Source organism: Balaenoptera ricei, chromosome 7 (assembly GCF_028023285.1).
Source record: "Balaenoptera ricei isolate mBalRic1 chromosome 7, mBalRic1.hap2, whole genome shotgun sequence".
Lineage (NCBI taxonomy): Eukaryota > Metazoa > Chordata > Mammalia > Artiodactyla > Balaenopteridae > Balaenoptera > Balaenoptera ricei.
This window is the reverse complement of record NC_082645.1, coordinates 46,438,210-46,460,851: the sequence shown is the minus strand read 5'-3', so window position 1 is coordinate 46,460,851 and position 22,642 is coordinate 46,438,210. Positions and strand designations below refer to the sequence as shown.

Genomic DNA, 22,642 nt, shown 5'->3' with positions numbered 1-22,642 from the left:
TAATGGGATAAACACGGGCTCTTAATCTTCAGAGAAGGAAAATATTTTATGAAAAATAAAATAAAACCCTGAAAACATACTTTGCATCTGATGAATGGTGTAACAAAGAATGCTGACCTCTACAGATGGAACAATTGATTGTTTATCGTCTTGCCTCTGATTCCATAAAGACTTTCAAAGTTTATCAGCGCTAACAAAACTGAGAGAGCTGGAGTTTTTTTTCTTTATCCAGAAACATTGTATGATGTACCAACCTTTAAAAACTCAAAGTCTTCTTCAAACATTACATATATCTTGAAACCATATTACGAGAAAAAAATAGTATTTGGGTGTGAATATATCTCATAAGAAATATTGTCAGCGTTTTTAAGTTGAAAATTACACTGTGTATTTGTACTTAGTAGAAGCATGAATAGTCTCTTTCATTTAGAATTGGACAAGAAATACTCAATTATTAAAAAGACTCTACAAGAAAGCCTGCAGATGGTTTAAATTATTTTCTGCGTGTTTAACTCTATTGCACTCAAGAAAATTACTCAACACCCAAACCACATAGCATATCCATAAAATTAGACTCATTGTTTCTAAGACCCCAGGTCCTTGAACCCTAAATGCTGTTGTTTATTTACTACATATATGAAACAAAGCATTAACTATTTATCTAAAGAAAAGTTTTCTAAAATCCTGAGACAGACAAAAAAATTTTCTCACAGGAAAAAACAGACAAAAAACGTATGAAATGGTTTCTAATTCCCAAGCATACGTTTTAAACTCAATTTCAAATGTCCACTTAGTTAAACAGTAAGCTAAAGAACTAAACATTCTTTTTTGTAATGCTGGACACAACCTGTGAAAATTTTCTGCATTTAGATTCAACAATGCTCTTATCTGCAGCTCATCTCCAGAGAGACAATTACCATTTCCTTTGCCTTGATCTTGTTTGTTTAACTTGACACAGTGAAGAAAGGGCTGACATTGACCAAAATCCCCAGCATTAATTTATTTCATGTTCAGCATTCATCATTGCCATGGTGCAAGCAAGACCTGGCATTCATTTGAAATACCTGCCCAAGAAGCAGTACAGAAAAAACCTGGCTGCTTGGAAACCAATACATTCTTCATAAGAGCAGAGTCCTATGGACAGTTACAAATAATGTATGGGTTTGTTGAGTTTCTTTCTTTTAAGGAACTTTTAGGAATGATGTGTAGCATTCAGTATGAAGTTAAAGTAACAAAATTTACTTCCTTCCTGGTTATGATTAAACAACTGAGCCTTGAGTAAGTGGAAAATTAGAAATAGAAATGCTTGAATTATATGGTCTTGACCCCGAAATATAGGTTTTCTTTCTTTTGCTTTTCAGGTTCATTCTAATGTAAGAATATAATCATTGCATGTTGGGTTCTCAAGTGAATATGATTCTCAAATGAATACAACTCTGATTTCTTTAAACTTCCTCGATTAAAAATACACTTTCCACATTAGAAGTAAAGAAGGGTCTGGTGGTGCTATCCCACGGCATACTCTTTATAAAGCACACTTCTCATTTAGTCCTTTAAGCCATAATTAACTTAGATTTAATCTAAATTGCCCAGCGCAACAGAACGTGTCTTATAAAAAGCAAAAGAACATGCACCACGTAAAGCCTTATCCTTAAGGGCAGACATATCAACCTTTGCTGGCTTCAAGCTTTCTTCTTTTTCAGAATGAGGTGACAACTGTGGGGACTTCAAAATCCATTCCTGAATATAAATTGATGACCAATAGATAAAAAGCAAATACACTTGTTTCCTTTCACCACGACTCACCTGCAAAAATTCATTGAGTTCAACCTGTCCGTTTTTATTCAAATCTACTTCATTCAGAATTTCATGTAGTGTATTTTCATCCATTTGGACACTGATACTCTAAGTAAAAGGAAAACACAAAATAATGAAGTTTCATTAGAAATTATGCGTATCACTTTATCAATGTTACCAGCCTTTCAAAAATTCAGAGAGAAATATTACTTATAGAAAGCACTAGATGAGAAAAAATTTATCTAGTATAATCTTTACATTCTTCTGCTATCAAAGATATTGAACCAAAAAAAAAATATTACCTCTAATACACGCTGAACATCAACAGTGGTAATAAAGCCTTTTTGGTCTGCATCAAACTTATGAAATCTCTTCTTGTACCTGGAACACAACATTGAATAATAGAAAAATATACTTAGATAAGTGAAGACAAAAAAAAGAGAGATACAGAAACTTATTAGAAGTACCTGTCAATGTCTGAAGGCAGTAGGCTAATTTCAGAGTGATCTGTTAACTGTTCTGATCGAGATTTATAGCCCATTTCATAATACAGAAACTTCTTGGCTGTTTCAAGTTCTTCCTAAAACACAGACACACACAAAGTTCAAAGATTTATGGAAAGAATTATTGATTTTTTTCTTCCTTTTTTTTCCCACTTGGTTTTCTAAAATGAAAGCTCATCCTCCTTTTTCTGGCCAGGTCAATTTTTTATTTCATCCAGTTTTACTGAAGTATAATTTTATTCAATAAAATTCACCTATTTTGGGTATGCAGTTCGATGTATATCCCACCACGATCAAGATATAGAACATTTCTATCCCCCTAAAAAGCTTCCTTATTCCCATTTGCAGTTGATTCCTTCCCCTGACCTCTAGCCCCAAGCCACTGATCTGATTTTGTCACTAGAGTTTTGCTTTTTCTAGAATTTCATATGAAAGTGTTCATATAGTTTGTAGTCTTCTGTGTTTGACTACTTTCATATAGCATGACAATTCCGAGATTCATTCACACTGTTGCATGTTTTAATATTTTGTTTCTTTTTACTGCTGAATATTCTTCCACAGTATTGACTAGCAAAATCTATGGGTGATTTGGTGACAAAAGAGCAATTAAAGTGAAGAAGACATCCAGGACTTGAACAACGATTATAACGTGGCATGCAGTACCAAGACAGACATCGTGGGGTTAACTAATTCTAAAATTTTGTCACTAGGATGCTGGTAGTTGGGTGGAAGTTACAGAGTCACAAGAAGAAACAAGCTGTTCTATTGAATAGTTACTCTTCCTGTTTTCAATGATCTCGGCCTCAACTGATACTACCTATTGCTGAGAACACTGTCTTTCTTAGATTTCATCACGCCAGTCTCCCAACTAAGAACTTCCAAAATGACTCTATTGTGCTGTATATTGTTCACAAATATCTCTTTCCTCTCATACACACACACACACACACACACACACTTCTCCCCCCATAAGTATACTTCTCAACCCCATTGATGTGAGTCTGGACATGTGATTTACTTTGGCCAGTGGCACATGAATGGATATAATATATGCCACTTTTGAGCAAAAGCTTTAGACAAAATTGCACAGTTTTGCTTAGCTTCTCTTGCTCCTGTACCATAAGAAGGGCATGAATCAGAGAGATCCGAAGCCAATCTGAAATATGAAGAAGAGCCACAGCAGCTAACATGCAGCCTTCAGGTAAGATGACTGAAAAGTATGTGCTTCCTATGGTAGACCAGTGAGCTTCTGAAATTGTTAACAGTATAACATAGAAAATGCTTACGAACACAAGTCTTAAATTTCTCAGACTTCCCCTCAAAGGATCTGACTAAATCAATTTGTAGACCCAGATTCTGGCCTGCAGAATAGTGCCAGTGAAAAATGAAACAAGGAAAATAAAACAATGGCACATACTCTTGCAGGAAATGTGTTTATATTTCTTTGTTTATGTCAGTGACAAGTCCCTTCACTCCTTTTTCTTCGGAAGATAAATTTTTTTCTGAGATTATTCCCTTCCTACTTTCCTTTCTCTTAGGAGACATATATATTTTAAAACATAAATATATATATATATAATATATATATATTAGCTGAGAGAACTTTTTAGCATTTCTAACTTTTCATTTTGCTATGTAAGAACATTAGGAATTTTATTTTATTATATATGTTTATTATATATTTATTTTATTATATATAATAGAAAATATTTATTTTATTACACACACACATATACATGACATATAAGTTATACATAAAACTTGCCTTTGAAGTCACCAAGGGCATTCTTCACTGGCAGATTACTCTCTTCACACAGGAAAAATCCAATAGTTATAAATAAAATTATTCTTCTATTGCACCAATTTTGCCCAGTCATTTTCTATAGAACTGGTTCAACGTTCGTCTCCTTGGAAGTGTCACCTCTGATACTTCCCTCCAAGAACAAGCTCTTCCTCGAGTCATGTCCCTTTATTGCCTATGTAATTTATCCATACTCCATATCAAGCAAGGAATCATGGAATTTAAAGCTGAAAGGGCTTCTTTCCCTAGAAGTCACCCAAAGTACCTCCCTAACCCCACATTTCCTTTACAACATTCCGAAAATAGAAGCATGAGGTCTCCATCTAAAGAAGAGCTCTAACAATAGGGAGGTAACTCAGTTCCACTGAAAGCAGCCCATAAAGGGAAGACTCCAACTGCTAAAAATATTTATGCTGAGATTAAACCAATCTCTTCAATTCTTACAATTTGTTTGGGATTAGTGCAACTTTCTTACAGTAATTTTTGGTTGTTTTTAAGTTGGGAGGGGTTGTTTTCAATGAAATTCCATGGAAGGAAAGTGAGAGTTTATTTTTTTTAAATTTTATTGAAGTGTAGTTGCTTTACAATGTTGTGTTAATTTCTTCTGTACAGCAAAGTGACTCTGTTATACATATATATATATATATATACATTTTTTTTTTTTTTTTGTAGAGTAGGATCCAAGCTTTATCTTCAAGATACAGTATGTACATATATAAATATGTGGAAATGCAATGTAAGGACATGCAAAATGGTGGGGTAATACACAGTCTGTAATTTCTTCTTCATCTTTTTTTAATATTTGAATTTTATTTTATTTATTTTTTATACAGCAGTTTCTTATTAGTTATCTGTTTTATACATATTAGTGTATATATGTCAATCCCAATCTCCCAATTCATCCCACCACCACCCCCTCCCCTTACAGTAATGTTTTATAAAGTCTAAGTTTTTTTTCCTGTATCACACCACAACAAATATCTAAGGATAGAGCTTTCCTCTTTAAGAATTTTCTTTAAGTCTAGAACTACTCTCCTGCATGAGACATGATTTTAAATCCCATCACCATGCTGAATAATTTCTCCCAAACCACAACTAGTCTGTCATATAATAAAATGATCAGAACACAACATAATACTCCAGCAGAGATCTGGCAAGTACCTAGAAAGAAGTAACTGTCAGCTTCATCAATCTAGAGAGATGATTTCTATTAGGCAGCCTAAGACTGTAATTGCATTTGGGGGCAGCCATGATCCACTGTTACCTGCTGTGCATTCACAGTTAACGAAAATCATATTTCTTTTTTGCATGTGCTACTGTTAAAGTCTTGTCAAATCTCTCATGAATGGATGGAGTTGCTTTTCTACCTAATGCAAGGTTTGCCATTTATGTCTATTAAATTATACCTAATGTAATCTCACCCATTGCTTCAAGTTGTCACCAAACATTCACTCTCCCTCCAGTTCCTTACAGGTACACCGAAGATGCATGCCATCAATGTCGTAATCTAGGCACTTGAACCACAGTAGACTAGGTCAAGACCAGAGACAGAATCCTCATGACCTGCTATCAAAGACCTCATCTGAGGACAGTGATCATTTGACTGGTTACAAATCCACCAATTTTAAAAGATATCACATGGGCCTTCATAAAATGCTTCATGGAATCCAAATACATTATGTCTATAACATTTCCTTGATCTAACAAACTTGTTGCCCTTTCTGAAAAGAAAATGTGTCTGAAATGATTTCTTACTACCTTCCAGTGATCACTACTTCTTGCTAAATGCTGATAAAACAAACTTAAAATGCCATAACCTAGAAAACTGCCCAAGACCAATGCCAAGACCACTAAATTATAGGTTACAAACTATATTTCCTCTCCCCTTCTCCCTTTTTGGAATGCGGTACTACATTTGCCTACCTTCTGTCTTCTGGTGCTGTTCCTATTTGCCATATTGCCATAATATTTTAAAGCTCAACAGTAGTTAAATAAATCCCATCTACAAATTCTCTGAGTACCCTGAAGTACAACATTTCTGGGTTGGCATACAAACTCATTTAGAGCAGCCTCCTATCTGAATGTCTATTTCCTCTTACCAATATTTATTTTGCTCTTCTCACAATGAAAATCATTCTCCTTGACAAAAAGGAAAAAAAGAAAAACAAATTGGTATTAAACTATGAGTTGAAAGGTTCTCTTCCTTCTCCAGCAGTCAAGGATTTGGTGCTAGTCACCTGGAGCAACGACCTAGGTTAGGCCTTACTTGCATTCTTTTCCATTTTTAACAGTTATTTTTGGTGTTTTTAGCATTTTTGCCAACACTCAGCCAATTCCTGACACTGTTCATACACATGCTTATTAGTCCTGGATACCCTTTCATTGTTGAGTACGTATCTTCCATCTGTTTGATATTTGGTGCTTATTAGCTTGCTTTGTCCATAGCCACTCCATCTCTTCACTTGCTTCCCCTTTATTCTCCTTGCTGGAATCAATTTTGAAATAATTTCTTTTTGTGAGACACCCTCAATCTACTCGAGTGGCCTTCTCTTTAAAGTCTCTCAATGAAATGCATGTTTTGTCTGAAGGTTATAGAGTCTACCTTACCAAATAATACGGCAGCATTTCCCAAAATACATCCTAAAGCAATACTAGTTTCCCTTTCTACCAGCCCTTCCAACAAGTGAGAGTTGGGTCTGTCTCCAAATAAATTGCCTTCTGGAAACTGACAATGCACTTAAGCATTTTAAAGGCACCAAATTATCTGCATTAAAGAAAATGGCTTCATTTGTTTAACTCAGAACTTCCCAAACTCTTTTGACCATGTAGTCATCTTTTCACTGATGTTACATATTGATATGTATTTATAATTATGTACTAATTTATATAATTGTGTAAAACACAACTTGACAATGACACATTCTCTAAATGTCTTCACCAACTCCTCTGTCAGTCCCCAAGTCCCCTAGACAACGCCTTCCTCCCTAACTATTTCTTCCAAGTTGGCTGCCTTTGGTCTTGAGTAACAGTTCTCTAAATCTTTCTATAAATTTTGGAAAATATACACACATTTCTGAGGTATAAATGTGTTGTAACCACTCAATTAAATTTGAAGATCCCTGAAACTATGAGCTATTTATTATTCCCCTAAAATATTTGGTATAATGCTCAGTATACAAGTCACTCATTAAGTATTGACTGGTAAAAACAACCACAATTCATCTACAGAGAGTTATTTATCACCTTGTTCCTCTTTCACTTTTGCAGGTTAAGTAATCCCAATGCTTTTAACCTTTTCTCAGAAGTCCAGCTTTCTAACCTTTAATTCTTTTTTCCCTCTCCTTTGTTCTCTCTAGACTGTCCACAGTTCTCATTAATACTCCTATGTCTCAGATACTGAGTAATAACTTTAGGTCTTTTATTTCTGTTATTTTGTTTGTTAAGGGGGATGGGAGAATATTTCTGAGTACCTAAATCTGCTCATAAAATCTAAACTGAAGTTAAATCTAGTTTCCTCGGGAGGGCTGAACACAAGCAGTTTACAGAATTTTCTTCCTCCTTCTTACCTCCTACAGCCTGAATTCCTGGCACAAAGTACCTTCCTGCATCTTCAGATCATTTCAACCATAATTTTTACAGGAACACATTATCGCCAGTCCTTCTATATGGTAAAAATGATTGGCAGTAGCACAGGAGTAAGTTTCATTCTTGTGTTGCCTCAGTATATAGCTTTATTTATTTATTTATTTATTTATTTATTTTTTTGAATTTTATTTTATTTATACAGCAGGTTCTTATTAGTTACCTATTTTATACATATTAGTGTATACATGTCAATCCCAGTCTCCCAATTCATCCCACCACCACCACTACTCCCCAGTTTATAGCTTTAATTGGCCAAACCAAAACTCAAAACAGGAAGAGCTATAAACCAGTCCAGCCAATGCAGAGGCGACAGGGTGGGGTGGGAAAAGGGTATGCTCTGGGATCAGAACAGCTGGTTTCAATCCCAGTTCCACAACCTACTAGTTGTATGAACTCTCATGGGGAATTTCTCCCTAAGCCTGTTTCCTCAACTATAAAATGAGGGTAAAGGTTATGTCTGACAGCGTTGTGATAGGATTAAGGAACTCTTTTCAAACAGTGATTTCTACCAGCAGTACACTACATACATGGCATTAAAATTACTGGAGGAGAAAATGTTAAATGTAGGGCCATGGTTTCACCCCTGAAGACTCTGATAGTCAAGCCTTAAAATCTGCCTTTTTCCCTACCATTCCCAGGTGACAAATATGTAACCATCTTCAGGAATCTCCACCACATTGAAAACGCTGTAAGGACAAGACCTATGCCCGGTTCTTCCTTACACCTTCAGCACGTGACATACATGCTCAATAATGTTCAGTCGCTCATTCAATACACATTATTTAGGGCCTTTTATATGCCAGGCACTGAGGGTACAGAAACAAAACAGATCCCATCCCTTCCTTTGGGAAGCTTACTTCCGGGAGGTGAGGCTGACAGTAAATAAACTAAATGCATGGTATGTCAAATGAGAATTGATGCTAAAGAGAAAAATAAAGGAAGGAGTAGAAGATGCCATTCGAATTGGGGTCTACTCTTTTATTCAGTCCAGTGAAGAGAGACCTCCCTGGAGTGGAGACCAGGAGGAAGTGAGGGATAGGCCATGAGGACAGCTAGGGAAGAGCATTCCAGGGAGAGGGATCAGTAGGGCTTGAATAAAGAAAAGCAACTCAACCTGTGGGTTGGAGAGAGTGAATAAATGGGAAGAAAAATGAAGGGGATCAGAAAGGTGGTGGCCAGATTACAGAGGGCTCCTGTTATAATAATCCATGTAAGAGATGCTGATAGCCTGAATCAGGGTGACAGCAGTTAAGAAAGGGTTGAACTCAAGCCATTATTTGAAGACGAGTATGATAAGGTTTGCTGATGGGCTTAGATCAAGTATGAAAATAAGATTTAGGCCCAAGCAACCAAAGAGTGGAATAGGTATTTACGACATGTAGAGGTCAGTAATAGCAGTAGTTTGAGGAAGGCAGGAGGAGATCTGAGAGAGATGGTGCTGTGGACTGAATTGTATCCCCCTAAATTCATATGTTGACAGCCTAACCTCCAATGTGATGGGATTCGGAGGTGGGGCTTTGGGGAGGTAACTAGCTTTAGATAAACCTCATTGGGATTAGCACCCTCAGCAAGAGCGCTCTCTCTCTCTCTGTCTCCCCGAGAAGGCATCTGTTTCAAAGCCAGGAGGAAGGCTCTCGCCAGAACCCAACCATCTCACCCTGGCACTCTGATCTCAGATTTCCAGCCTCCAGAACTGTAAGAAATAAATGTCTGTTATTTAAGCCACCCAGCCTGTGGTATCCTGTTACAGCAGCTTGAGTAGACTAAGACAGGTGGTGTTCAGGAAGGAGGGAGGAATCAACTGTGTCAAGGCCACTAACTGGTTGAGTAAAAGGATGACGAGAGCTGACAAGCACATTGAGCAACATGAAGGTGCCTGGGGAGTGTGACCAGAGCCACTAGAGCAAAGTGGCCACGAAAGAGCCTACATGGAATGGGTTCAAGAAAGACTTGGGGGGGGGGGGGGCAGGAACTAAACCAATGAACACAGAGTATTTTCTGAATAAATACATGAAAATGCCTCTGCGCATCACAATAGTTTGGTTTAATTAAAAATCATGACGGTCTTCTGTTTATTACAAGAAGCCCAGGGCTGTATATGTGGGCATCTGAGTATCGCTGGCTTTCTTTTTTTAATTTGGATATAAATATAAAATTTCAAATGACACAAATCAATAAGCATTTGGAGGTCAGGCCATAAAACCACAATTTCCTACCAAAGGCAACCTTGCAGGAGTGTGAATTTCACTGTAGAATACATTCTAAGAATGTTTTCAATGAAAACCAGAAAAGGTTCTACCCCCAATTGTTATTATATTACTTTTTCAGGAATTAACGACCACAAATTTGAGAACATTTTTCTATAAGGGATTTTCCAAAAACAACCAGGGAGAATATTTGGTTATAAGGATATTTGTTACAAGAATTTGTTAAAATAAGATATTTTTTACAAGAATATCTTTCCAGTTTTCTAAGGCCTAGCAATATTAAACACATACACACAGAAACTGGCAGGCAATCTAAAGTCACCATCAAAAACTATGCTAGCCTCTACTAACAGATTAAGACATTGCATGTTTATAATGGAAACTGGTTTTAAAGATTTCTATACAATACCTTTTTTTTAGAATCACCCCAGCTCAGCTCTCTGCCCATCAGTTCAACGATCCTGGGTAGGGCCTCCTCTGCTGCCTGGACATTTAGAAAGGCCAGGCGAGTACGACGTGAAATCATATCCACTGCGGTGCAGGCATACTCCTTAATCCCATATTTCACCTGAGTTTGAATTAAAGTAAAATTATTAATTTAGGCCTTTTTTAAAAAGGGGGAATAAAGCTTCACTTAAAATACATGCTTAGGAAAAGTGACCTTTTTCTTTACATACTCTGGTTCTTTAGCAGGCATGAAACATAGTGACATCATACAAGTTCCCCATCTGCCTGCCAAAGGAGATTTGGAAATTGGGACAATTTGGATAAGAGTTAATGCCTCCTCCTTGAATAGAACCTGGTGCAAACATGTAAATTGCATCACTTTTCATTTACCATCCACAGTAATCACCTCGTTGTTCGTACATGACATGGATGTTAATTTACATAGCTGAGTAGGCAAGGGATATGGGGATATACGTATGCATATAGCTGATTCACTTTGTTATACAGCCGAAACTAACACAACACTGTAAAGCAATTATAGTCCAATAAAGATGTTAAACAAAAAAAGTTATGGTCTCATCTCTTTTGGCTATCCAAAGTTTTCTGTCTGAGAGTAATCAGATGACAGAAGTCTTGCCTTCAATCAACAACAAAATGCTTACTGGACACCTATGTTTTTAAAGTGTAGTGAATTATAGATGAATATAAAGTGTCAAGTCAAGATACGGCATCAGGCAGTGCATGAGTGGTACAAACTTGAGGAGCTACAAGTTCTCAAAAGGGGCAAACAACTGTGAATCAGTAAGATTTGAGATAGCTCCATGGAGGAGAAAGAAATCCATATTTTCTATTATTATTGTTACCACTATCAATATCACTTCAGAGTTGAAATTAAAATTTTGTAAATGAAAGGACATTTGCCCTGTGCTGGGCAGACATTTTTCTCCAGGTTTTAACTGATGTATGAGCATTAAAACTGAGCTATGTATTATTTCTAAAAAGGATGAAAAGTGAACAGATGAAAGGTATCCCCTGGCAGACAGGAAATTCCCATATGGCCATTCACGTACCTCTGCTTCAATGTATGGAAATTCTGACACAAGTCGCACCCCAACAATGGGCCACCGCTTTCCCGTCACACTTGCCATTTTGGCCACCTCAAAAGCCTTGTCACCATAGGTGGCAGCAAGATGCTGGGCCACCTAAGGAAAGAAAACTGCATCAGGCAGGTCCTCTGAATATCAATAGCTTCTAGGTACAAAGCAAAACAATGTACATGCTTATCTTGTCAGTTTTTTTTTTTTGTTTTTTTTTTTTACAGCCTGTAACTAAAAATCCTAGGAGAGTGTTAGATTTTGATTTCGTGGGAGGAAAATACTTCGGCTCCGAATGCTTAGGCCAGCACTAACACTACTACACATGTATTACTGTATCAGTGACTGATGAAGCTTCAGCTTCATTCTGCTCCAGATATCACATCTGAAGAACAGCCTTCCTTATGCTCGAGACAGAAAGAATTTGGGAGGTCCTGTCTGCTAGGAACAAGCCAAACAAACTCCAGATTCTAAAACAGAAACCAAAACATGCATTGCTTTTTAGGTGACTAAAGCATCTAAAAAGTGCTTTTTCCCATTAGTTCACTCCCACGGTACAGAGACAGAAACAAACCCAGCAACAGGAAACTCGAAATCATGGAGGCCATATGGTTGCCGATTCTGTTACTGGCAATAGTGAGATTAGGTCAAGAGTAAGATGATGTGGCAATGCATGCCCACCTCACTTTCAAGTCCATAATCCTGGACAAGCCTGATGTAGAGTGTAGGGCTCCAATCTTTGCCCCCTTGAAGGAAAAGCCCAACTGTTTTACTTGGTCCTGCCTTCAAATTGTGGGTCTTGACTGCAGCATTTACGGTATCTTCTGCCATAGATCGATAGGTTGTCCACTTTCCACCTACAAATACATTGATAAATAATTCGTTAGGTTACCACCCCTTGTTTTTCTTATAATTAACCATTTATCAACTTATTAATAACAAAATTCACCTGTTGTTTATAACAAATGTGGCGAAGCAATGCATAAGATTTTACTCAGAATCATAAAAAAAAAAAGTCCCTGTTCATTAGCATTAAAAGGGATTCTGGGGCTTCCCTGGTGGCGCAGTGGTTGAGAATCTGCCTGCCAATGCAGGGCACATAGGTTCGAGTCCTAGTCTGGGAAGATCCCACATGCCGCGGAACAACTGGGCCCGTGAGCCACAACTACTGAGCCTGCGCGTCTGGAGCCTGTGCTCCGCAACAGGAGAGGCCGCGATAGTGAGAGGCCCGCGCACCGCGATGAAGAGTGGCCCCCGCTTGCCGCAACTAGAGAAAGCCCTCGCACAGAAACGAAGACCCAACACACCCAAAAATAAATAAATAAAATAAAGAATTATTAAAAAAAAAAAAAAGGGATTCTGGTATGAGAATTTAACTCAAGCTGCTTTAGATATAAAGCACACCCAAACAACAAGGTAATATGCCATACCTGCTATAGTGATGAGGCCGCTCTCACTGATATCCACGACGTGATTTCGGGAGATGGACTGTGTATCTGCAGACTTGGGATCGGTAACAAGGGGGCGAATACCACTCCACGCTGCCAGGACATCCCCTCTTCTTACTGGGAAGGATCAATGCCAAGGGTTAAGAGGATTACTCAAAGACGTCTCAACAAAAGTAAAATGATTAGAAAGCAGAAAAGAGTTCAGTAAAAGGAACACATGAATATGTACTTTTAAAGGGAGGGAATATCGTTAAATATAAGAAGTAAATGAGTGGGTAAGTTACAAGAAAAACTCAAAGAATTGTTTTGTTACAAAGATAACCTGGACGAAAAAAGTAAAGAACTGAGGCTTCCCTCGTGGTGCAGTGGTTAAGAATCCGCCTGCCAATGCAGGAGACACGGGTTCGAGCCCTGGTCCAGGAAGATTCCACATGCCGCGGAGCAACTAAGCCCGTGCGCCACAACTACTGAGCCTGTGCTCTAGAGCCCTCGAGCCACAACTGCTGAAGCCCGTGCTCCTGGAGCCTGTGCTCCGCAACAGGAGAAGCCACCGCAATGAGAGGCCCGCGCACCGCAATGAAGAGTAGCCCCTGCTCGCCGCAACTAGAGAAAGCCCGCGCAGCAACGAAGACCCTACACAGCCAAAAATAAAATAAATAAATTAAAAAAAAAAAAAAAAAAAAGTAAAGAACTGGAAAATCACTGACATGGGTCCCAAAGAGGAAACAAAAGAAACAAATGTTAGCAACCCTCAGCTGGGACAATCTGCAGTAGTTACAAAGAACAACAACAAAGCAGAAACAAAATAAAAATAAACCAAAAGACATGACTTGTTACACTTCCCCCTAGAGTACATCTTGCTATCTCTTCTCAGGGAAGACAAAGATACTTACTAGGAGCAGAGGGCAGTCAGGATTTCAGATCCCACTCACCCCTTGGTCCTGTGTTCTTGTACAGTGAACCTCCTATATATTTAGACACAGCAGACTCTGAAAAGTACTTAAATATATATCTAGCAAAATCTTGTGTAAAGAGTCACAAAGATTCTTTGATGTGACTGGTATATTGGACTAGTCAAAAAAAAAGAAAAGAAGAAAAATAAAAAGTACAGGGCAAAGATCCTAAAAACAAGTAATACTGCATGACAATCTCTCCATCTTGATCTCAAATGAAAAAAAGATTTCTGGTAAAGACAACTTCAACTAAGGTAATCTGACATATTTTAGCTTAGCTCCTTAAGGGCCACACTCTAAACATGACTATAATCCGAAAGAAGAGGTACCCATACACCTCTATGGGGGTGTTTAATCAAACCCATATCCCAACACTGAATCTGAAACAAAGGGAGAGTAAACCTCATAAACTGGTGAGGAAAGCCTAAGGCTTGCAGTCTTGTTAACTGGTAACTCAATGTAGGGATTCCATCCCTAGATCTGCCCCTTTGAAGGGTGCATCCTCTTCAGTATGTTTAATTCTGATGGCCTCCATGGAATGGGGGTTAATTCTTGCTCCACACAATTCCACAAAAGTCTTGTAAAACCTCAACATAAATCATGCAATATTTTAATCTTTACAAAAAGCTTAACTAGGAAATTACCACTATTTTCCATTAGAGTTCAAATTGCCCTCAGAGTCAAAAATAAAACTTAGCCAACCACTTAGAACGTCATTGTGGTCACTGCAAAGTCTGCAGAGTGTGTCTCTGAAATTCCTTAGGTAGCCACGCTGATCAGGAATTTGGTTGCAGTTCTTAGAGGCTTCTGACTGATCTTAAAATTATTCTGTGGAAAACTAGACTTTCTAAATTTAAAGCACATGCAAATAATCTTTGTGGCAAATGCTTTACCTTTTCTGGTATAACAGGCAGAAAAATACATCTATGAAACTGTATTGTCTGAAACGAAAAGACCAAACTAAAACACTTGAGTTTTTCATTCATGGAGGAAGATTAAATAAAACATTATGTATACTGATACCATTTTTAATCCTTACTTTTGAAATTGATACTCAAAAAAAGAAAAGAAAACACTAACAGGAAGAGTTCATAACGTGTCAGGAACCTTAATTTATTTTGCTTGATATCTTAGCATTCAGCTTTTTAGCCTGAGAATTATATCAGATGAATGTTGGGATTATATTTATTGAAAAAGATTCATTTAAGGATAATCAAATTTTAAATCATATTTCAAGTATGAATCAGGCTTTATAGCCTGCAGCATTTTTATGTTATTAGACTAAAGTGTGGTTGGATCAGGTGAACTATCATCTATCAGTTTTCTCCCAACCTTGCGATTTAATGATTTTTATGGATTATTCAAATGCCATTTGCTGCTGAAGAATAAAAGCACTTTTTACCTCTCTACCATCCAAATTAAGTAATGACCAGTCAGGGCTATGGGTATAACCTAGGCCCACAGGGCACAGCATAGCTAAACACATGAAACGTGAATTCTAACCTCTTGCAGAAAAGACAGCAACAAACTAAACTAACAGGTTTCTCTCTTTATTACTTATTCACACACAGTGGAAACCTTGTGCGCTGTTAAACAAACTCTAATTAAAATTCTCTTTAGAAAGAGATTCAAAAGCAGTGGACAGATAGCATAGAGAACCTTCCAAAATTGCCAGGAACTGCTGCAGCCGTATTGTAACCATGGGGGAAACAACCATAGCATGAAGCCTACCTGGGCGGGGGGGGTGGGGTGGGGTGGGGGTGGAGTGAAGAGAAATAAGGGCCCTTCGCTAAAGACATTGCTCAATCACTAAATTAATCACCTCTTGAGGCTTCTTGTATCTGGAGATCTTCTTTTACATGATAATACATTATTTATTTTATAATAACAAAAAACAAAAAATACAAATTCAATGACTCTAATAAATTGAGTATTTGCTTCTCTAAATGTCTTTGTAAATACCTCTAGCTTCTGTAGAGCAGCACTGTTCCATAGACTTTTCTGCAGTGATGGGAATGTTCTGTATCTAAACTGTCTGATTCACTAGCCACTAGCTGCATGAGGCTATTAAGCACTTGAAATGTGGTCCATGCAACTGAGAAACTGAATTTCAAATTTTATTTCATTTTAACTAAATTTAAATAGCCACACGATATGCACATGTAGAGGCTATAATATTGCATAAGGCAGTTCTAGAGTAAAACCACCAAGTGGTAGATCTCAGACTTGTCCTGGTTGATCATCAAGCTGGGTATTTCCCCCATGGCCACCTTGCCCATGTCTCCAATGGAGCATCCTTTCAGTGAAATTTGACTGTGAGAATATAATCTGCTGTAATAGTATGAGATACCCCACCTCAAAATACTTTACTGTCATAACATGTTCCATATTTACCATTTCAAAGTATCCTCCTCTCCTACTAATCTCATCAGTTCAAAGAAATGAAAATATTTTTACTAAATTAGGTACTCCTACCCTCAAGTTCTTACCCAGAAATCGGTTCTATCATTTAGGTTGTAGCCAAGAGTAGACAGTGAACATCACCTACTTTAACTCTCCATGGTATAACACGTGAAGAAAATAACTCAACTCAAGGATTTTATGCTTCAGAGCTCAAAGATTCATCTTGATTTTCCTGGTCCTCATACCGTCAGGACAGCTAAACAAGATGGCATTACTGTTGCATCTTCTTCACTGTGTTGAAAGTCTTCGGCAATGTCAATTCTAGTATTTCTCAGTACCTCAAATACTGTATCTAGTAGGAGTCATGTATCGTGATCAATAAATATGAAATGGCATATTAAAACATTCTCTGAACTTTTTATATCAAACAAGAGCTGACATTACAAAATCAAAAGCAATAATATTTTGGCCTCTGAGTCAACATGCTAGACTTTAGGTTTCTAATGACTATATATTTAAACAATTGGATATCCTCTTTTAAAACAACTGAACACTTTAATAAAACAAGATGACAGGAAACAACACTACTATTAAAGTTGAGAAAAATTCTCATTAAACACCACTTATGAGAGTGGCTCACCCAGTTGATTTTTTTTTTTTTAACATCTGTATTGGAGTATAATTGCTTTACAATGGTGTGTTAGTTTCTGCTTTATAACAAAGTGAATCAGCTATACATATACATATATCCCCATATCTCCTCCCTCTTGCGTCTCCCTCCCACCTTCCCTACCCCACCCCTCTAGGTGGTCACAGAGCACTGAGCTGATCTCCCTGTGCTATGCAGCTGCTTCCCACTAGCTATCTATTTTACATTTGGTAGTATATGTAAGTCCATGCCACCTTGATTTTTAAGTGCCAACTGCCCAGATGTTAGAAAACCCATGAGTACTCCAGAATGTATAAAAGTATTTGTCGATATTTTCAGAAGGATAGTAAGGAAATAAAATAGTCCTTCTACCATCATGTTTAAGAATTATTTTTATTACAACCCTGATAAATAACTCATTCAGGTTTTAGTGTATAAAATATATAAGGAATAAAATATAAATAGTAAAGTTGAATAGACATTTTTCACAGCTGGTTGAAAAGCCTAAGTGCTGTGTAATTGTTTCCAATTATAATTAATATTTTTATTCTTAAAAACTTGGCAAGACAAGTGTTGGTTTCAAAAGTTAATAGAGGGCTTCCCTGGTGGTGCAGTGGTTGAGAATCTGCCTGCTAATGCAGGGGACACGGGTTCGAGCCCTGGTCTGGGAAGATCCCACATGCCGCGGAGCAACTGGGCCCGTGAGCCACAATTACTGAGCCTGCGCTCCGCAACAAGAGAGGCCACGATAGTGAGAGGCCCGCGCACCGCGATGAAGAGTGGCCCCCGCTTGCTGCAACTAGAGAAAGCCCTCGCACAGAAACGAAGACCCAACACAGCCAAAAATAAATTAAAAAAAAAAAAAAAAAAGTTAATAGAAAATGGAGCCCACAGGAAGTAACAATTAAGAGCTAAATGTGCGCTTTTGCTTCACATCAGTTATTTAGCCATACATTTTGGGGTGCTCTTTCTCATGTTTGCCACTTTCAAAAAATCAATGAAAAGCATGTGAAAATATCTAAGTGAACACAGGGGAAACAGTGTCAGAAATCAATGCCTTCTCTACCAGCATGTTTAACCTGCAGAAATGAAGTGTTAATCACAGAAATAAGATACCATATTACATTTATAAACTAATGAAACTAGAAAAAGCAAAGCGCGTGACACTATAATTAAACAGCTGGAAGACATCCAAGCCTGTGTAAGTTGATAACCCTGGTACAATCTCTGGCAGTGAAAAGGCAGGTCTGCAGTGAGTTGATATGGCCAGCTCCGTTGTTAATTGAATAACAGGCAATCTATAAACACTACTAATTGCATATGTGAAAACCTGTGTACAACTAGAGAAGCTGCTTAGAGAAGCACTCCAGAAAAACTACATGGATAAAGCACTCTGCAAATCTTCTGCCTTCCTCAATCCCTTTAAGTCACAGCTTAGTTTCGCCACTGCGTCCTTCTGATTAACCTCTACACAGCGGACTTAATGATACATTTTTCAAAAGATCATTTTTCTTCCTAACCCAATACACACTGCACAACTATCAATTACCCGTTTCAGGAAAGAACAAACAAGTAATCTAGAAAATTCAGTCTGTGAATGGAAAGCTTTCTAAATCGTAAAAGAAGACATGGTCTTATTCCCAACAGGCAAAATGCTTTTCAGAATTGTTCCGATGCATTTTGCAGAAGTGTGGCAGCTGCTGTGAGCAGCATGGAGTGTTAAGATTTGACACTTTTTTTTTTCTCAAGGATATAGCCATTTGGGGAGGCTCAGAAACTGTTGTCAGAATTTTACTTATTCATCCACTTAATAAATCCTTTTAAAATGATTAGTTCAACCCTGGTGAATACAAACCATTTCAAAAGTATTTCCTCTAGGATCTACACAAATTTTTTATTTTTTAAATCTGTAGAGAAGACTGCTTGGCCCAAGGGATTGGTTATGAGAAATGAAACCTCCTCTACTTTAACATTCAAATCCAAATAAGGCCAGTCGAGAGCAAAGGTCACTATCATTTTGAAGTTGTCTGGCAGCTTCCATGAAATGAACTGAGAGGCTTAATCCACTCCCTAGTGGATATAATATCACATCATGAGACAAACCCAGGACTACCAATTGGAATACTGCATAATATTTAGAAGCACAAGTATTAGAGCTAGACTGACTTGCATTCAATATCATGGCTCCAACATGAATGAGCTATGGGAAGGAAACAAAGTCACTGGGCCTCAGTTTCTTCATCTATAAAATGGGAATTACAAAATAAAACTAACAAGGTTGTTACGAGGAATCAGAGATAATGTAAGCAATATGCTTAGCAGAGTGTGTAGCATAAAAAGTGCTCAATAACGGTAGAGCTTTAAAAAATAAAGCATGCATAACCCACTGCAGACAAATGGAGAGATTAAACTATGTGTAGCAACAGCATGTAGTCAAAAAAACTGAATGGTGCCTGAAGCTGAGTTTCTCTTTCACATTTCATCAGTATAGAAGAGAGTATTGGGTTTCACCAAAATTCCTTGGAAAAAATACAAATTTGAATGTCTTTACTTTAGATATAGACATACTCTAGCTAACTAGCACTCTACCAAGACGGAGGGTAATTCCTCATATACTCTGAGGCCTTCAGTCCAGTAGAAATAAGAATGAAAAGAAACCATAAAGAATCATTGCTGATTCATTGCTTTTAAAAGGATAAGTTGATAAGTAAGAAAGGTGTGATAGAGGGTGAGCACCGGGAAATAAATGAAGCACATGAAAGAGCTGTCACTTCTGCTTTTACCCTGGATATTTGCTACCTGGAGAATTTGTTATCTCAAGAGTCCCGAGAGCACCAGAGGAAAAGCCTGATTTACAGTGTTCACATATTAATTTCAATCCGCTTTTACCAAAAATCAAAACTGACAAAAACTCTTTGTTAGTTTCACCAATTAACCTGACTACCAAAAGGTATGTTAACCGAAAAGACCTCTGTAGACCAAGCAGGTCCCAGCAGGTATTACCAAGTCTCCTACCTATTAATAAGCAGAATAAAAGTGATGGATACAGGCTCAGTCTCTGCTCCAGTCCAAGGCTCATTTCACTGACGGAAATCTCCACCCACGATATGGACACAAAAGCCTTTTGGAACCTACACCTGTTCCCAGCACACCCCGTATAAGCAGTTAGATTTCTCGTTAGTGCATTTGAACTTTAAGAATTTGGAAACTGTCAACTATAGCTCTCTGCTCTTGAATTAATTTGATTTCTTGCCCTAACCATCTAAACTTCCTGTTCTTATGGCCCAGTATAAACCTACTTTTAACAAATATCATACCCAGGTAAATGTGAAATGAAGCAGGATTCATTAACAATAATCAATACATTAAAATACAATCATACCCAGATGAAGCTCCTCCTACTTTGCAAAAAATGAAAAAAAAGCTGAAATTGAAATGCATTTTGAGTACTTAAGTATGGCTATTAAACAGGGCATGACTATTTCTTAAACAACTATGTTTGAGTGTTGTGTGTGTGTGTGAAAGAGTATAAATTTAGCCACACAGATTTCAATTACGTGCATTTAATACATTTATACTATTATTATAGCTATCCAAAGAGAATCTACTCAAAATGAAATTACATCCATTATTTGAAATTAGAAGAAACTAAAACTATACAATATGGATCAATCAATTAAAGTAGGAGAATCCCCTAAACCATTTTTTAAAGCAGTCTGTTTGTTTGTAAATGTGTGATCACATAATGAAAAAAATTCTTTAGGGAAAAAGGACTCATATATGCTAGTGAGTCACCTTAAGACAAAAATTGTGTCTTTGCATGTCCTCCATTGAAGCCAACATTATAGGAGATTCCTGATATAAACAGATGAAGACTAGTTTCAAAAATCTTAAACTTTCTACCTTAATATAGATTTTCAAATTGTTACCAGCATCAAAAACCCTGAAAGCACCTATTACTAATTCATTTTGATTTAAAACAATCATGAGTGGCATAACAGATATATAACAAGCTTTGTAACTGAATAAAGAATCCTTACCCGTAAGGAGCTACAAGTAAGAATATATCTTAGACTATTACCTATTGTATAATGTTGTGATATACTGGACCAGCATTCTAGGGGACTACAAAAGATAGCTGGCTTCTGAAGTATAAATAGTATTTTGCCAAAATGAGAAGTTGGGGGAAAGGACATCCCAGAGCAAGACTTCAACCTAAGTAAACAAGGCATGAAGGTTTAAAAATGCATGACCTGGGGCTTCCCTGATGGCGCAGTGGTTGAGAGTCTGCCTGCCAATGCAGGGGACACGGGTTCGAGCCCTGGTCTGGGAAGATCCCACATGCCGCGGAGCGGCTGAGCCCGTGAGCCACAGCTACTGAGCCTGCGCGTCTGGAGCCTGTGCTCCACAACAAGAGAGGCCGCGATAGTGAGAGGCCCGTGCACCGCGATGAAGAGTGGCCCCCGCTCGCCGCAACTAGAGAAAGCCCTCGCATAGAAAAAAAAAAAGACCCAACACAGCCAAAAATAAATAAATTAATTAATTAAAAAAAAAAAAGTGTATGACCTGATTTGGAAATAGTAAGTAATGCAATATGATTAAACTATTGCATGCACATAAGTGGAGTAGTTGAACATAAACCTGCAAAGACAAGTCGTGGAAAGCCTTAGATTCCATATGAGATAGTTTAAAATTTTTCCTGAAGTTAATGATGAGATATCAAAGGGATATTTTTGTGCAGGGAAGTGATGATCAGAACCATGTTTTAGAGAGTTCTGATGGAAGGACCAGACTGGGTGGGGACAGAGACCTAATATATGGAAGCAAGTTAGGGGGCCAGTGCAACGCTTTAAGTGAAAAGTGACACAGGTGTGACCCAGAGTAATGAAAGTGAGAGGGGGTTTACAGGATACTTCAGAGTGAGCATTGATGGGAGTTGGAGTGGATGTGGAAAGAGAAGGATCAGCAAAGAGAAGCATGCCATTTCTAGCCTGGGTGACTAGTTGGATGATGAGGCTATTAACTGAGATAGGAAATAATGTTGGGAAACTTCTGAAACTAGCACGGATTTAAAAAAAAATTGCATTATATACCATCTATGTCCACTGGAGAAAATGCTATGGCATCCAAGTTAAAAGAAGGTACTATGACATCCAAGTTAAAAGAAAGCATGCTCAGGTTAGCACTGGAAAGAAGTAAACTTTGGCTTTTTCAATTAAAACAAGTATACTTATTCTTCTTAGCTAAATCCACTGTCAATACTCCAGTTTCCACATAATAACAGCTCACTAAATTTCTTAGAACACATACCTCTATCCTCTCATTTCTCTGATTAATTATTTCCTATGGATATCCTAGATCTGTAAATCTTCCCAAGCTCTAGAAATTAAATAGTGATGCAAACATTTCATACTTTTCTGGAAGAGCATATGGGTGTTTAGAGCTCCCGTAATAGCACTCCAATCTTGCCATTAGAAAGGACCAGAAAAGGACAGTATATGTTTCACGTGGATGTGGAAAGTAGAGGGAAAAAAGGCAACTTCTTCCTACTGTGTTACAACGTGGTCCTCATAAACCTTCTAGAAGAAGTGGTCAGCACATAAGAGTTAGAGGCGGCCAGGTGTGAAGATGAGTCAGACTGGACACATGGCAGTTACCCAGTGAGAGCTGGAATGGTTTGGGAGATATAAAAGTG

General features: G+C 37.7%; 1 protein-coding gene across 4 annotated transcripts in view; it reads right to left on the bottom strand.

The window, feature by feature from the left end:
* GPD2 (glycerol-3-phosphate dehydrogenase 2) overlaps positions 1–22,642 on the bottom strand; it is a 137,772-nt gene that overhangs the window by 5,079 nt on the left and 110,051 nt on the right. For all 4 annotated transcript variants that reach the window (XM_059927909.1, XM_059927910.1, XM_059927911.1 and 1 more), the window contains exons 10-16: positions 12,925–13,059; positions 12,176–12,351; positions 11,471–11,602; positions 10,363–10,521; positions 2,265–2,377; positions 2,100–2,178; positions 1,807–1,905 (exon numbers count right to left, since the gene is read on the bottom strand). In XM_059927909.1, coding sequence (XP_059783892.1) covers positions 1,807–1,905; positions 2,100–2,178; positions 2,265–2,377; positions 10,363–10,521; positions 11,471–11,602; positions 12,176–12,351; positions 12,925–13,059 — 893 coding nt within the window. The remainder of the gene's footprint in view (positions 1–1,806; positions 1,906–2,099; positions 2,179–2,264; positions 2,378–10,362; positions 10,522–11,470; positions 11,603–12,175; positions 12,352–12,924; positions 13,060–22,642) is intronic.